General features: G+C 36.1%; 1 protein-coding gene across 2 annotated transcripts in view; it reads right to left on the bottom strand.

Moving 5' to 3' along the window:
* Positions 1-2,579: 2,579 nt before the first annotated feature.
* MRPS9 (mitochondrial ribosomal protein S9) overlaps positions 2,580-18,341 on the bottom strand; it is a 36,651-nt gene continuing 20,889 nt past the window's right edge. For both annotated transcript variants that reach the window (XM_087967189.1, XM_087967190.1), the window contains exons 6-11: positions 13,140-13,225; positions 8,681-8,756; positions 6,312-6,480; positions 5,074-5,182; positions 3,174-3,343; positions 2,580-2,744 (exon numbers count right to left, since the gene is read on the bottom strand). In XM_087967189.1, the coding sequence (XP_087823315.1) occupies positions 2,653-2,744; positions 3,174-3,343; positions 5,074-5,182; positions 6,312-6,480; positions 8,681-8,756; positions 13,140-13,225 (702 nt within the window). In that variant the 3' untranslated portion in view covers positions 2,580-2,652. The remainder of the gene's footprint in view (positions 2,745-3,173; positions 3,344-5,073; positions 5,183-6,311; positions 6,481-8,680; positions 8,757-13,139; positions 13,226-18,341) is intronic.

Raw genomic sequence — 18,341 nt, 5'->3', positions numbered from 1 at the left:
AGTAGATAGCATCAATAATTCTTAGTAATTAATCATAATAGATGTGTGCTTATTTAATAGTGTATTAGTAAATTATTCAGAGCATCAAGGCACAGGAAGCATGCAAAACACGGCTGCTGAAAATTAATTCTGATCTTCACCAGAATGACCACTGGATACATCTTTATTTTCTTCTGTTTAATGAAGCATGTTCATTCTCTTTCCTTGAGACTAATTGGGGCAGGCACGTGTGTTGTGCTTATCTTTCTGCTCTTCTATCATGTTGTGTGTGCATTGGTTGGGCCACATATGATTTGGTCTATGTAACATGAATAGGAGGGAAATGTGGTGAGAGATTTAAAATGGATCAGTGCAAAAATCTGTGTCCCTCATAGAAAGCTTAGAACATTATTATTTTTCCTGGAATGTTTTGTTTTCCAAGCCCAGCCCATTTCCAAAGTCAAGCTTTTGTTTGCAAATATTTCCTATCACACCAACTTTGGTCCCATTATGTCCTAGACACTTATTTTGCAAGCAGAAATTCCAAGGCCTTACATTATTGATAGGATTGGAAAAAATAAAAATCACTCTTTGGTTTCAGATCATTCTTGCCTCAACTGTGCATTATCTTAGATGGTGCCTGTTGCTTTTGTAACTAGTTGTAGTAAATCTGCTGCCCAATAAATAGAGGCACCTTTGTAGTTATCAAAATGGCCACAAAGGGGGTATTTCTAATGAATTATATCAATAACTCAAAAAAGCTTTAAAAATCCATGGAATTCAATGCCAATTGAAGGTATAAGTAAATAAATCTGGATACCTGATTGGGATTTAATAACAACCAAGCCTAACATTTAAACAGGCATTATTAAAGACATAAACTTTACACATTTCCCCCACTTTGTTTCATTTTGGAAAGCTAATATTATTGGTTATTGTAAACAGCACCATCTTGTGGCAAAATATATACTAGTAATAAGATACTTCATAATTATATGACTTTTAAGTTTTTAGAGTAAGATTAGGAAAATATACCATTATATTTCACATATGACAATATTGCTATGATGTTCATGTATATTTAAGACTCTTTATAGTAATGATGACTTATCATTCTGACTTGGAAAAAACATTTTATAGAAATCTAGAACTTTCATGTAACTTATTATTTTTGTTGCTGAGAAATATTTTGTAGTTTTTAATCTAACAATGGGTTATATTTCAACGAATGCTTGTCCTCTTCCACATTAAATATTACTAATATAGATCTTTCATAAACTGAAAAATATATTGAGTAGCTTTTTTGGAAATGTTTTAAATAGGAGGAAGAAACATCAATAATGTACTTTTTGATGATACAACTCTTAATTGAAAATGCAACAATCTGAAACCCCGAAAGTTAAGCACTTTGAAAAAATGGAATTAGAAAAAAAATGAAATACTTTCATTTCCCAAACTATGGACAGCCCTTACTCTATTTTTTTTTTAAAAAAAGACCTGGCTTTTATCCAATAATTGAAGTCAGGATGCTGCTGATGATAAGAATTAATTTTATGCCGCCCAACTTTTGTTGGCATAATAATTATGAAATAATGTATCTATCAATTTCATATTTTTCAGAGCAAGTTTTAACCACTTTTTTGTTATTTTTGTTTTAATGAGATTCTCTACTTTCATTTTTTTCATGGCCCAGAGTTTCATAGATGGTTGGCCATATAAATTGGATAAAAATATCAAGAGCAAACTAATTACAATACTATACCAAGCAGTCTTATGCTGACAAAGTAGATAACTTATGCCTTTTAAGATCGGTTATCAACAGCAAAGATAAGAAATACACTGCAGACTAATACTAGAATAGCAATGAAGACCTTGGAAAAAATATTCAGGTGCTGCATGTATCTGTACCTACTAAGATTAGAATTGTGAAGGCAATGATTTTCCCTGTGATACTCTATGAAAGTGAAACAAGTCAGACAAATATTGACACTTTTGAACTTTCATGCTGGAGAAGATTCCTAGAAATGCCATGGATGGACAAGAAAACAAAAGGTTTATTGAACAAATCAACATAGAATTTTCAAATGAGGCACAACAGGCTCAAATTAACTTTTTTTTGGACACATTGTAAAGAAAACCTAGTCTTCTAGAGAAATCAAATAATGCTGGGAAAGGTTAAAGAAAGAGGACAATCAACAACAAGGTAGATGGACTCAATTATAGCTGAAACACTTTGAAGGGCAGGATGGGGACAGGTCATTCTGGAAAAAAATCAACTATTTGTTGCTAAGAATTGATACTGATCTGATGGCACATAGAATTTCAGCAGCAGCAGCAGCTTCTTCTAGTTCTTCAAAAGCAACAGACAGCACCTTTCATTTGCACTTTTGTAACTCTGGAGGGTCCTCCTGAACAAACAGACTCACCATTTCACTTCCAAGTTTATGGTGTAAATTCTCATTGGGTGATTTGTTAAAATGGCAACTTGCTACTAAGATAGTCTTTTTATTTCCAACTGATTAGTGAACATTTCTGATATCTACTGGCTGCACGTGTTAGGGTTTAATGCTCCTTATATAGTAAATACGAAAAAACATGGATGGAAGGGAAGGTAAAATACAGTTTAATTACAAAGATTGATTCCTATAAAATATAACATTTTCAGTTTCAGTTTTAGCGCTTCTTCCAGGTGAACTTTCTGCGGGCTCCCTCCTGGCCAGGCTTTTTTCGTTCTCTCACACGTGGATCAGAAGTGAGGAGACCAGCTGCAGGGAGATCAGGAAGAAATTTATACAATTTAATGAAATTAGGCACAGAGAAGGGTGGAGGGACTTAGTCATAAGAATTGAGGAAAGTCAAAGGGAGATCAGCATTTATCTTACATTTTAACCTAGATTTATAATATTTAGAGCAGGGGTGTCCAACCTTGGCAACTTTAAGACTTGTGGACTTCAACTCCCAGAATTCCTCAGCCAGCTTTGCTGGCTGAGGAATTCTGGGAGTTGAAGTCCACAAGTCTTAAAGTTGCCAAGGTTGGACACCCTGATTTAGAGTCTTGGGCATTTTTGCCTCATTTTAAACAATTCATTAGAATGCTAAATAGCAGTTTTTAGAGATAAGTAATCGGGAACAGGATACTGAATTTTATTATTTAGGACAAATTGATACATTTTTCTCTATACACTTCTTATTACCTTGCCTCATGAATTCTACTTCATCTTCAGTAATAAAACTACATAAAGCTCTTGCTATGGCTAAGCGAATTGCTCCTGCTTGTCCGCTTCTTCCTCCTCCAGATACGGAACAGACCACGTCATACTTCTCTAAGTGATCAAGAAATTGGAATGGAAACATCAGCTGTTCTCTGAAAAGTATTATATATGAATAACAATATGAAAGAGTTAAAATCAGTTAAGCGTAATCTAATAAATCATTAATTTTTTTTCTAGTGATCTGTCTATGGAAATATTTCATTAAGCTAAATCACATACAGGTAGTCACTGACTTATGACCACAATTGATCGCAAAATTTATATTGTTAAGTGAGACATTTGTTAAGTGAATTTTGGCCCATTTTATGACCGCTTGCCGCAGTTGTTAAGCGAATCACTGCAGTTCACGGGTGTCAAACTCGCGACATAATGTTGCCATTACGTGACGTATCATTATGTTTTTTCACTTCGCGGAGCTAGGGTGGACTTGGCCTGCACATGATGCATCCGGGCTGTGGGCTGCCAGTTTGACATATCTGCTACAGTTGATAAGTAGGTAACAAGGCTGTTAAGTGAATCTGATTTTCCTATTGATTTTGCTCGTCAAAAGGTGGCCTTGGGAAACAGCAATAGCCGTAAGTATGAGTCAGTTTCCAAGCACCTGAATTTTGATCACATGATAATGGGGCTGTTACGAAGGTTGTAAGTGTGAAAAACAGTCATAAGTCACTTTTTTCAGTGCCATTGTAACTTTGAACAGTCACTAAATGAATTGTTGTAAGTCAAAGACTACTGTACTCGGGGGTGGTGTGCATGTCTCAACTTAGAAATGCTCTGAATTTGAGCTTGCAAAACTTCTAGAATGAACAAAACAGCCACTCTGAACATAAACCAGCTGTTTCAATTATAAGAATCTAAATTCAAAATGTCTCCCACAGCCCTACTGCTTATTTACTATAAATAATTTATTTATTTAAATGTATCCACATAAAATGCCTACAGTTATCAGAGTATAGTAATAGAACAACAGCATGGGAGATTATATTGTTAACATTTAAGGTCAAATAAAGCTTCTAAAGTAATACTTAAGCAAACTCATTTGCAAGAGAAACTATGAGAAATAAAGATAAACAAAACAAAAAAATGGACAGACTCCCTAAGCCAGACTTACTCTTTTCCTTAGCCAAATAGGTTTTACTAATATCAAATCATGGTTTACAGGCTGTACAAATATCTTTTTTCTCTTTGTTTACAATTTCATAGGCATTTAATAAGGCTGACATGGCTTAGAATGATGCAAGGTGTCAACACTTGCAAAGGAAAATGCACTTGTGCTCAGAAGAGGCTAAACTAACATACAATAAAACTGTCATCTTTTCAGAGTAATCTGCAAATGGATATCTTTGGCTCAATTTGGTAGTTTTTTATATAAACACACACTTTTGAGAAGTCTATTCTTACTGTAAACCTGTAGTTAAATTTAATTAGATTAGGATCTATTAGTTCATATACCCAGAAATTTTAGGATCCTACTGCCCCCAATAAAGTTCACATTTCTAAAGATCTATTATTTTTCAATAGGAATTTCCCAAATGTGTAGATTACAATCTTGTGATCTTCAGATTGTACCGATATACTGACTAAAGACAATGAGCATTACAGTCCAAGATATATTGAGGTACCAATATTCCGAAGTATTTGAAATCATTGTTTTAGTAACATTTTCACATATATTTAAGTTTTCAAATTTGATTATACAGCAGGAAAATATGATACTCTGAAGATTTTTTTAAAACTAAAAAAATACATGAAAACATTTTTTAGAAAAATACCATTAAAAATGGTTTTAGCAAAAAAAAGTTCTCTCTTTTTTAACACTCACCTGTCCTGCAACACTGGAAAATAAAGTAAATAATTATCTCCGTTTATAGTGAATTTTCCATTTCCATTTGCATGAAGTGTAGCAGTTGCTGTTGCAGACTTTCTCTTACCTTAAAAAGAAAAAAAATCTCTGTACATGTATTTCATGTTCAGCATTTCAAAATGTTTAGCATCTTTTGCATCTACACATATGGCATTTCAAAATGCTAAACAAAAATGAAACTATCTTTTGAAAGGGAAATTCTAGCAAAAATTCCAAAGATGTTATGCAGAATCTTTCCTAACCAAATGCAACACAAGGAGATCTAAGCCTAAAATTGTGTTTTGGGAGTGGAAAAGTTGCCTAAAATACCCAAAATTAATCTAGATTCCAAATTTATGAAGGGCTGGAGAGCACTCCAGTGGTACCATTAAATAGCATACAGGATATATTAACATCTTTCCACAATGTATGCATATCTCTGCAAACAGTAAGTGGCAATATTCTTTATCATAAAGGGCCCTGTAAAAGAAAAGGGAATGAATACAATGGACATAGTTTTACAAAACTGCCACTGTTAAATTTCCCTTTTTCTCCCAGCAGAGGGAGGCATACCCTGATAATTCAAAATGGCAACTGGCATCTAAAAGAAATAATTATTTTGATATATAGTTTTTGTTTGATTTAGAGTATACAGTATTTGAACAGAAATGCAGAGAAAACTATTTTTGATATACACTACAAATTCGGTGTGTGAGTCAGTACACAAACATACTGTATACTTTCGAGTCAGTTTTTGACTTTTGGCTACTGCTTGGACTAAACTTGGAAGGATTTTAGGAAAAATTTTCAGAAATGGTTTGCCATTGCCTGCTTCCTAGGGTTGAGATTGTAAAACACATATTGTCAAAGAAGTTTGATAAAGTAAGCCAGTGAAGTAATTTAAGTTGCCTGTTACCAGACTGAAAAATCTGTATGAAAAGCAATTTATAGTAGACCACCTCATGATGTAAGGTGGATGCAATATTATATACCATCTTAAATACATATGCCAAATAAGTTAGATGCACAGAATACATTTTAACTATTTTGTTTTTAATTTAATGAAACAAGTATAACCACATAGAACACAGTGCAATATCACTGGAGGACTTGGACAGCATTTTTTTTTTCTTTATAGACATGTAGCTTAATGTTGAGAAGTATTTGGATTTTCAGGTTGCCAAGGATTTAATTTTGAAATGTAACAAAAAGTATACCTTCTGCAGTGCTAAAGGCCACTCCTCGCTCATCATATTTTAGGGGTTCAAATGATTGTTTTTTGGATTGTATAGGTAATTCCTTGCGAAATTTAAGCAGGTAATCTTGTTCCATATCACAGTATGGCAGCGTTACTAATCTTTCCAGCAGCTGAATACATCTTAAATACTGTAGACAATAAAAATTCATTAAGGATGGTGGTGCAAGTGTAATTGCATTTGTCAACAACTTCTATTTTTACCTGCTTGATCATTTTAGTTCTGTTCTTACTGATAACTTTTGACAAGATGACACTTCTGTATTTGCATGCTGCTTTCAAAACAACATGCAGATGTATCATTTCCTATGTGAATAAAGATACCTAATTCTGTCCCTGCCCCCTACTAATGAATCCATTGCTCAAAACTTTAAGCAAACTCTTTGTCAGACTAACTTCATTAACATCAATCGTGATTTTCAAGAAGAGATTTAGTGGGCCTCAAAATAGTATTTTTGATGGATAAGTGGTAAGAGACAAACGTCCTAATTCATTTAAGGAAATTGTTTTCTAAATTCTACTTGTTGGATTATTTTTATGCCAAGTCTGTGGCCGTAATAAAGATTTGATTTGAGATGATTTTATTTCCTAATAGGTACAGGAAGTGTGCATTTATGCTACTGGTTGTTCAAAAAGGATTAGACTTGATTTTAAAAACAAACAATCAAGGTATTTCCAAATTCAAGAGATACTTGACTCAAAGGGCAACCTCTTAAAATAATTATCCTTTGCTACTATAAATTTTACTGCTTTCATTTGAGCATGTGATTAAAGTGTCTCACAAGTAATACAGGGCCTCCCAATCACAAGAAATAAAGAAGCAGATTCAGGTTTAATGTCATTTTATACAGCCTGGGCTGGGAAAAGGAAAGAAATAAAGGAACATTTCCTGAAGGTCTCAAAAAGTATAACTTTCTGTATGCTTATTTTTTGTTTGCAGAGAAGCAAAGGTAGAAGTTTAAAAAAGAAAGAAATCCTAAATGGATACAATAGAGATAAAATGACATTGTTTTTTCAGTACAAGTAACCCAGTGGCAAACTATCAAGATCTATTCAACATAATCGCTTGCCTTGGGTCAGGGGTTGGGAAACTTGGCTCTTTTATCACTTACGGACTTCAACTCCCAGAATTCTTGAGTGAGCCATAAAAGGTTCCCCATCCCTGGCCTACTGGTTTTTCAGTTGTGGGGGAAATCAATTTTTGACTTGAATGGGACCGTTTAATATACAAATGTAGAACATATCTATATATAATATACATACATTTGTATATTAAACAGTCCCATTCAAGTCAAAAATTGATTTCCCCCACAACTGAAAAACCAGTAGGCCAGGGATGGGGAACCTTTTATGGCTCACTCAGGAATTCTGGGAGTTGAAGTCCGTAAGTGATAAAAGAGCCAAGTTTCCCTACCCCTGCCTTGGGTGAACTGATCATGTGACTAGCCAACCCTGTTAGTTCTGATATCTCATTATCCACCTGCTCCTTTATATGGGGTAACATCCAACGCATGGGCTTTCCTTACAGTTTTGATAAGAATGTGAGACAGTTTCCAAACATGGTTTTCACTGGTCACAATAAAGGGATCAGAAGTATCCAGAGGGAAGTCAAGATGGTGGCCACAAAGTCAAATTCAAAGGGCCTCCCCTATTAATCTGCATTGCATCATATGTGAAAAGAGGCTTTGATCATGCTATACTGCTCACTACTTTGACTGTCCAAGCCCGCATCAGATGCTGCTGAAAGGAAGCTTGAATAGAAACGGACATAGTCTTAAATTGATTTGCTGATGTAAACTAGTCATTTAACAGATTGTATATGGCAGTGACAAAATACATAATAATAATTACATCTGGTTGTTGGGGACATGTTTAAACCGAGTAACAAATTACATATTTGAATGTTCTCCCTTGAGATAAATCCCTCATTGGACACAAGAGAAAGGTCACAGACAAGGCTTTAGTTATCTTGTCCCCTAAGATACTGTGAGCATTTGGTGGTTTTTTTTCAGGGTGTGTGTGTGTGTGTTTACAAAGCCATGTTAATATCCATCCAAGGAGAACCACCATCCTGCACAGTATGAAGTGGAACCATTCTGACGAAGATATGTTAAGTTACCTCATAATTTGGGGAAACATACCTATTCTTGAAATAACATACATAAAACTATTTCATCTCATAACCATTTAGGGATGTGTTCTTATGAGACTCAAACAAAAAAATATGCATAATTCCCATGTCCCAGGGAATTTTTTCCTCAGAATCCTTACAACGACTAACTGTTCCGTTAGGATACAGGGTTCATTAAATAAAGGAGATTAATTACTCACATCTTGATCTGACAGTTTTTCCGCTAACATTTCTTCCAATTCCTCTTTAATCAGCCATCTGCTGCCAATCAGGTTCCTGTTTGAAATATTACATATATTCTCTTTTAACTAATCATGCAATTAAGGATAAGATTGCAGCTAGACCGTACAGGAGGAAATGCAAGCTAGAGTTGTAAACTTAGCAAGCAGGTTAATTTGTTAAAAAGTTAATAATTAAAAATCTAGCCATCATTTTTTACAGGATTTTAATATATACATTAATAACACTCATATTACAATTCCCACACCCAAAAGGAAAGATGTGAAATTTTAATAAAGTTTTCACTACCATTTCTAAATCCAATCTGACCCGAGGCAGACGAGCCTCTTAGTTTAACAAATATAGAAAAGACTATACACTGCTCAAAAAAATAAAGGGAACACAAAAATAAGACATCCTAGATCTGAATGAATGAAATATTCTTATTAAATACTTTGTTCATTACATAATTGAATGTGTTGACAACAAAATCACACAAAAATTATCAATGGAAATCAAATTTAGCAACCCATGGAGGTCTGGATTTGGAGTTACACTCAAAATTAAACTGGAAAAAAACACTACAGGCTGATCCAACTTTGATGTAATGTCCTTAAAACAAGTCAAAATGAGGCTCAGTAGTGTGTGTGGCCTCCATGTGCCTGTATGACCTCCCTACAATGCCTGGGCATGCTCCTGATGAGGTGGCGGATGGTCTCCTGAGGGATCTCCTCCCACACCTGGACTAAAGCTTCCCCCAACTCCTGGACAGTCTGTGGTACAATGTGGCGTCTGTGGATGGAGCGAGACATGATGTCCCAGATGTGCTCAATTGGATTCAGGTCTGGGGAACGGGTGGGCCAGTCCATAGCATCAACGCCTTTGTCTTGCAGGAACAGCTGTCACACTCCAGCCACATGAGGTCTAGCACTGTCTTGCATTAGGAGGAACCCAGGGTCAACCGCACCAGCCTATGGTCTCACAAGGGGTCTGAGGATCTCATCTCGGTACCTAATGGCAGTCAGGCTACCTCTGGCGAGCACATGGAGGGCTGTGCGGCCCCCCCAAAGAAATGCCACCCCACACCATTACTGACCCACTGCCAAACCAGACATGCTGGAGGATGTTGCAGGCAGGCAGAACATTCTTCACGGCGTTTCCAGACCCTGTCACGTCTGTCACATGTGCTCAGTGTGAACCTGCTTTCATCTGGGAAGAGCACAGGGCGCCAGTGGCGAATTTGCCAATCTTGGTGTTCTCTGGCAAATGCCTAACGTCCTGCACAGTGTTGGGCTGTAAGCACAACCCCCACCCGTGGACGTCGAGCCCTCATACCACCCTCATGGAGTCTGTTTCTGACAGTTTGAGCAGCCACATGCACATTTGTGGCCCGCTGGAGGTCATTTTGCAGGGCTCTGGCAGTGCTCCTCCTGTCCCTCCTTGCACAAAGGCGGAGGTAGCGGTCCTGATGCTGGGTTGTTGCCCTCCTACAGCCTCCTCCACGTCTCCTGATGTACTGGCCTGTCTCCTGGTAGCGCCTCCATGCTCTGGACACTATGCTGACAGACACAGCAAACCTTCTTGCAACAGCTTGCATTGATGTGCCATCCTGGATGAGCTGCACTACCTGAGCCACTTGTGTGGGTTGTAGACTCCGTCTCATGCTACCATTAGAGTGAAAGTACCGCCAGCATTCAAAGGTGAGCAAACCATCAGCCAGAAAGCATAGGAACTGAGAAGTGGTCTGTGGTCACCACTTGCAGAACCACTCCTTTATTGGGGATGTTTTGCTAACTGCCTCTGCTTTCTACCTGTTGTCTATTCCATTTGCACAACAGCATGTGAAATTGATTGTCAATCAGAGTTGCTACCTAAGTGGACAGTTTGATTTCACAGAAGTGTGACTGACTTGGAGTTACATTGTGTTGTTTAAGTGTTCCCTTTATTTTTTTGAGCAGTGTATTTTTTTCTTCATTTGTAATCCATTGTCAATCATTCATCTAGCTTATCATTTAATAGTAACTTCTCTCCTCAACCAATATTTCTTACATTTCTCTTTCAACAACAGGCCCAATACTGAAACCAGAGATTATTAATCCTTCTGAAAATGCCCAATTCTAATTCCACATGCCAGGAATTTATCTGCTCTAAAACTCTTATATCTTTGCAAACATGGCAAAGATAATATCACAGCTATCCTTTTGAGATAAACATTTTTGTTTAAATTAAGGATATCCCATGAAGACATACTGTATATACTCGAGTATAAGCCTAGTTTTTCAGCCCAATTTTTGTGCTGAAAAAATCCCCCTCGGCTTATACTCGAGTGAGATTCCCCTCTGGAAAAAAAAATGGTGTGGAGTCGCGGCCTCCGGCGGCAGCGACTCCCAACAGTAGCCGGGAAGGGAAAGGCAAAAAGCGCTTTGCCTTTCCCTTCCCGAGGCGGCGGGACTGGGGCCGCGCCGGCGGTAGTGACTCCTGACTCAGGGGGCCTCCGAGGGAGGGGAAGAAAGTGACTCCTGCCTCCTGCTGTCATCATCATCTTCTTCTTTTGGGTTAGTGAATCAATTAAACCTTTCATGATAGTGAGATCGTTTCCCAAATTAATTATTTTTATTTTTGAAATTTACCAGTAGCTGCTGCATTTCCCACCCTCGGCTTATACTCGAGTCAATAAGTTTTCCCAGTTTTTTTGTGTAAAATTAGGTGCCTCGGCTTATATTCGGGTCGACTTATACTCGAGTATATATGGTAACTTTCCCTAGTTATTTCTGCGATGAGTACAATATGCATTTAAAAGTTGACAAGTTATGCCAGTTCAGTGTTTGATCCATTAGGTGATCTCCTTTCCAAGAAATCATACACTTTACCACTAATATATTGCTCATATCTATGCTTTTACATTTGAATCTCTCCTAAAATTGATTCTTTTTTCTTATATCACTTCCCATAACTTTATGTAAGCTGCCCAAAGTCTTATAAATAGGATGGCGTATAAATGTTAATAAATCAATAAATGCCTAATGATATAAAAAAGCATTATAGAAATGCACATGTATCAAAACTAATTTGATCTTCCTCAATTACAGCTGTTATAGGAGCCCTGTTAAAAGATGTAACTAAAGTACTATATTTATTTAATTTACTTAACTAATTAAATTTAGGCACTACTCAGATCTAAAATGTATCTGGGTGGCTCATAACATTAAACAAATAAAACAGTAACAGCATCTTACCATTCAATATACAATATGTTCAAAGATTCCTCCAACAAAGGGGTCCAACAACCTGAATCTACCTAACGGATAGTCAAACTGACAGCTCGGAGAATCTTTTCCACTTCCTTCAAGAATCCCCAATTCACATTCAACCCAGATCATACAGTAAGAGTAAACCTCAGGCTTTTCAACCTAATCTGCCTAATTCAGCTCCAAGCTGATTTGAGGGACTGCTTGCCAAATTGTTATACTGTGTTTTTCACAGCAGCCCCACAAATGATCCTCCTTCTCCAGCAGAAACTAGGTCACCCTAAACAAGGCCAACAGATAACCCTCAGTAGATGCAGTAAGGGTGAATACTTTCATTTTGCCATCCTTATTTATTTATTTATTTATTATTTTATTTATTTATATTGACGCTTATTCGCCCATGGCAACTCGAGGTGGCTTACACAATGTAAAACCGTATTTAAAACAAAAAATAAAAACAATAAAAACTTCAAAAAAGAATTAAATTAGTAAATTACTAATTTATAAATTAGTCTAATCTATACTATTAGTCTATACTATACTACTAGTCTAATCTATCTCTACTAATCTATAAATTAGTAAAGTACAATAGAACAAAATTTGGGAAAACAAAAAACAAAACAAAAAATAAAAAAACCAACTCCCACCCCCTGCCCCGATGACAGCAGAGCACACTAGCCATTTGATGGGCTCCATCGCTCTCTGGGTTCCCCAGGCCCGCTGGCAAAACCTATTAACCCTTTTACTAGAATGTAACCAAACATGAGTTCCTACGCATAAAATCAGGCTTTCTCCAAGACTCCCTCCAATGTTGTTTTAGGTCTCTCTTCTTAACTTCATCTCCCAAAGATCCAGATATGTGAAAAGGGATATGCCACATAAGGATGTTATGGTCCAAGACTTTGGCCAAATCACATATCACCTTTTGGATCCATCAGAGGGATAATCAAATATGCTTTTTCATTACAAAATGATGGAAATTTAAATAGAAATGAATATATAGAAATGCATCTATACCAGGGGTGTCAAACTCGGGTCATCACGGCGGCGTCATGTGACGTATTGTGACTTTTTCCCCCTTCGCTAAACTGGGAATGGCCTTGGCCAGCATGTGAAACATCCAGGCCGCGAGTTTGACAGCCCTGATCTATACCTATCTTCTATGTTAATTATAATCTCAAAGACAACTTACATAGGTGCTTTATCTTCAGAAAGCAATCCTTGAGCATACAGTTGATCTTGATAATTTTGAATGTGCAGTAGCTTACTGTATATCTCCTAGAATACAGAAAATATACTGTATATAAATGAGTTCCAGTTGTGAAATTTCCACAGAAAGATTAATTTGTTAAGTTATAAGATAGAAGCTCAACTTCTGGAAAATATATTTTCCCACTTGCACACATGGAATCAGGCAGTGACTTTTCTATATTTCCATATAGCGTAAGTGTACTAATCAGGATTACATGATTATTAACTAATGAACAACACAAACAGATAAATACTACTGTACTCATGACTCAATAGTGAATTTAAATAGTTGAATAATTTGCAAATGGAATGCTGAAGTAAAATTTTGTTCTAATCCAGAATATTTGTTATTTAAATCAAATTGTTTTTATAAGTTCTAAATATATTTTGGTATCCTTGCTAAATTGTCCCTTAATTTTCATATTCATTTACTGCATTCATATCTAATCTTTCCATCAAGAACTACGGAGGGGTGTATATCAGGATTCCTTTCATTTCATTTCCACACAATTCTTTGAGAAAGTATGAGGGCCCCAATTGCTTAATGAGCTCTTTGGCTGAATGAAGAATCAAATATATACCCACCTCTTCCAAATTTCTCACTGACATGAGCTGTAAACATCTTGATAAAAAATAAATAAACCAAGCTACTCAAACATGTAATTCCAAACATCCATGGTAACTGATTTCCCAGGCTGTGTTATAATATTATGTGCATTTGGCTACGAAATAAAAGTATTCAAACTGTAGGTTAAAAAGTCTTGGTATCTTGGATAGAGTTCATCACCTTCATGATATATACAGTACCTTATTGTTAAATAAACAATGAACACAAACTATAGATAATTTGAAGAGTTTTTACATCTTATTGAAGTATATTTCAATACAGAAAATGTTACTTGTGTTGTCATTTCATATCTAATTTCCAAATTTTCTAAAAGAATGTTCATAATATATTAAAAACACTATAAAGAAGGCAGGTAAATACTATTCAGAAGCAAACAGAACAGACAACATACAATAATGATACATGTTATCTGAAAAAGTTTAACAAAATATACAGCGGTTAACTTGTAGGAAGCATTCACATCTGAAACAGTTGAAGAATGTATGTTAACTTCTTCAAAATAGATAAGCAAAGATATTAACAGATATTTCTGTCTCTTAAAAATATGTTGTAGACTAGCAGTTTATAGAGTAGACTTGGAAAATATATTCAAATGCGGTGTCTCCATACCTACTAAGGTGAGAATTGTGCATGCCATGCTATTCCTTTTGACATTTTATGGAAACAAAAGCTGGATTTCGAAGAAACAAGACATGAAGATTATTGACAGTTGTGACCTTTGGTGTTGGGCAAAACTTCTGAGAATACAATGCACAGCCCAAAAACAAACAAACAAATAGATCTTCAAACAAATCAACCCATAGTTCTCACTACAGGCATAAATGGCCAGACTCAAATTATCCTATTTTCCACACATTGTGCAAAGACCTAATTCACTGGAAAAGGCTCCAATACTCGAAAAGGTGGAAGGAGAAGAAGACAACCAGAAGAAAAATGGATGAATTCAGTTAAAGAGGTGATGAGTGCACCACTGGAATACCTGAAAGACTACGTTAGGGATAGATTATCATGAAAAAAATAAATGTCACCAGGAGCCAAAAATGACTTGATGGTAATCAATCAATCAATCCCTCTATGACATACACATAATAGCCATATATGTATCTTTTCATGGTACAGGAGAATAGCATCTCTAAACTTGTTACTTAATAAGATGGCTAGTACAAATAATATTGTTCTGCCTAAATAAATGAGTATTTGTGGCTTGTACTAACCAATGTTCAGCAGAAGCTTGTTGAAAGTATGCAGGCATTATGAGCTCAAACATATAAGTTACATAAGAAACAGAACAAGGATAGTGGCTGGTGTAGGCTAACTTCTCCAACCTAACGCATCCCAGACCTATACAGATTATACTCCAAATGCTGGGTCAAAATTCTCCAGATTGTATTTCATAACAATTTAAATGATAGGGATTAAGTTGTTAAAGGTTAATACTGATTTTCCAAAGAAGTCTAGTATTATTATCTTACAATTTTTTTCTGTATAAATAGCTAAAGCATTCAGTTAGAGGTATCATTATGCTCATATATTTAGGAAAAATAGCATACAGTATGTCAGAAATGATAAACAATGTCAAAGGTTTGTCTAATCAATGCACAGCAAATTAAAATTATCTTTTATTTGAAGGTTTTGAACTTAAATATGCTTCTGGTATCTCTTAGCTTGAGGGTAATATGCAATTCGTACTTTGTGCATAGTTGCATGACAAATCATGCTTGATAAAAGTATGTATCCGTTTCTTAACAGAAATATTTCTAAATGCACTGATACTATTTAAGCAACGACATAAATATCCTACCATAATTACCCTTTGTTTGTTGAAAAAATTTCAAATGAAGAAACATTTAATCAAATGGGGAGCCCGGTCACTTGAAAAGACTGCATCTGGAAAATCACCAACACTGGTTTTTTTTCATAGGCAAGAGCTACGAATGTTAAGAAGTTGTACTCCCTGTAATTTTTCTATAATTTCTTCATTATGATGGAATGCAACAAAACATCTTGCCCTTGGCTTGCTCTGTTTCAGCCAAAACAAATGCAAATGGCCTGTCAGATGACAGCTGCTTGATAAGGCCCCTCTACAAGACCTGCATGCTTTACTTTTTTCCGTGAAACTTGGGATGAAAGGCAGAAGGCAGGAAGAGAATTAATGTAGCATACAGTCTAAAGGCAATGCTACAACCGTGATTAAGTAGAAAAGCTAAAAGGCACAGATTTTCCACAGCCTCTCTGCGTGCAACCCATCCGTGTAACAAGTTGACAGGCATAGTGCGTCAGCTCCATCATCCTCTCCGACAGCTAAAACGCAGCGCTGCATCCCTTTTCAGAGAAAATTTGCGTCTGCACCATGAAGCGTTGTACATTATTTCTTAGCACTGCAGGGGGGCTCAAGTCCATATGGAACCTTCACAAATATTACCACAGATCAAACCAGCAGCGTTTCAAGGCAGATTTGACATACCTATTTAAATGAACAGTAGGGGTCCTCAAGCTGCCTCAGGCTGTGCAGGAGAAAACTCTCTGGAAAGCCTAGGCTGCAGCTCCATTACTCAGCAAAGACACCCTCTACATTTATCATTCATTTCATTTCTGCCAGGGCAAGAAGCTCATTTGCCCAAGGTCAACCAAAAGAGAAAAAAAATTCCTCTCTTCTCCTTCTAAAAAAATAAATGTACCTGACAAGTGGGGATTTTGTCCTTTGGGTGCAGAGAGTACAAATGAAGATAATTCCAAAAAACACAGGAAAATAATCCTCTTCACAGAGAAAGTCCTCTAAATGCTATTGCACCTTTACCCTTACAGCACCTAGTATCAAGAGAAGCAGTCTTTGACAGCAGCACTATGCTGAAAAGAATTACTTTATTTTTCAGTAAAATGGGCATTTCATTTTTCGTAACTATCAATACTGATTCAGTTTTCCCAAAGTCAGTGGACTAAGGTTTACAAATGCATATATTGTGCAAATGCAATAAATGTTGCACCTTGAGATAAGTAAGTTCAGGGAGAGTACAGTGGAAACCCACTTAGGAATTGTTCAGTAGTGAGAACAGTGGGAGGAAAAACAGTATAACCCTGATTTATTTAGATTTAAAAGGAAATTGCAACTGAATACAATCAAATGAAATATTGGACTTAAAAAAGCAGATTTTAATAAAGTGAAAGCAATGTTAAAATATGGATGCCAAGGATTCTTTTTAAAGATATAATGAAATCAGAACCCAGTAATATCAATGAAGACTAAACATAAAACAGCAGAAGGAGCTTGTGTTTCTCTATTCTTCGATACTTCTATTATTAATTGGATCAAGTAATGGAGGGAATGCTCATCACATTTCCAAAGAACAGTTGAAGTAACTGGGCTTGTTTAGCCTTTAGGAAAGATGATTGAGTATGAGTACAATATCATTCTCCAAGCATTTGAAAAGTTGTCACAAAGAAGAAAATAAAGACTGGTTTTCTGTCATTCCAAAGCTAGATAAATTCATTTAATTTACAAGAAAACAAATTATAATTAAACATTTGCTTGTTTCTTTAAAAAGAGATAGTTCTTTCATTCTTTCATTTCTTTTAGGAAAAGCTGCAGAAATAATTTCAGATTCTCTCTATACTGAAGGAGCATATTCAGATTTCTTTATAATCTTCCAAGTTAATAAAAAAAACCCTCAAATGAAAAATAAGGCCATATGCTAGTTAATAACTTATTAAATGAAAACACCTGAAGAAAGCAACTGAAATGCAAAATAGAATAAATAGGGATTAATGAACAATCATGGGATTAGAAGATTTCTATCAGTATTTTTGATGGCAGAGCCATTAATATATTATCTCTTCAACCAAAGAGCCATAAGGGCAGTGCCAGAGTGGTGAACTGAAAGTTGCTGCAGGGTGATGTTTATAGCCCCAGATCAAGGCTTTAAAGAGAATTCTCCTGCAACTGAAATTTAAGATGGAATTTTTTTGTTTATTTACTTGCAAGTGCTATATAGTAAGCTTTTAAAGCAAATCCTGTCCATTAAGGCTTTGCTTTGGAATGCTCTAATAAAAGTTAAGAACACCATAATACATGTTCTTCACTTTCTTTAGAGCTCTCTCTCATATAAGACTGTCTATCGGTAGCTCTTAACTTACAACAACAACTGGGACCAAAATTTCCATTGCTATCCAAAGCAGTTGTAAAGCATGAATAGTACATGCTTAAAGCATGATTAGCTTGGTGATGGCAAAGTCTGTAGTCCCATTAGCCATTGTTAACTGAATACCAAAGTCATTTGGTGAAGCAACTTACTGCTGGCTTCTCACAATCAGAGGCAGTGGGGAAAACTGGCAGGTAGTTGCAAGTTCCAGGCCTGCAGGCAGATAAATGATTATTGCAAGATGGGTGGAGAGAGAGAGTGGGAGAGGGAGAATGAGTGAGAGGCTCAGCATAGATATATGAAAGTTTCGGGAAGGAGCAAAGGGGTATGCTTTAAACACCTTGTAGGTTGGGGAGGTATGAGAAGCACAGCGCAGGTC

Source organism: Notechis scutatus, chromosome 5 (assembly GCF_049901735.1).
Source record: "Notechis scutatus isolate UNSWTSFEM ecotype Mainland chromosome 5, rNotScu1.2, whole genome shotgun sequence".
Classification (NCBI taxonomy): Eukaryota; Metazoa; Chordata; class Lepidosauria; order Squamata; family Elapidae; genus Notechis; species Notechis scutatus.
Note: the sequence above shows the minus strand (reverse complement) of the source record. Positions and strands in the feature narration are given on the sequence as shown.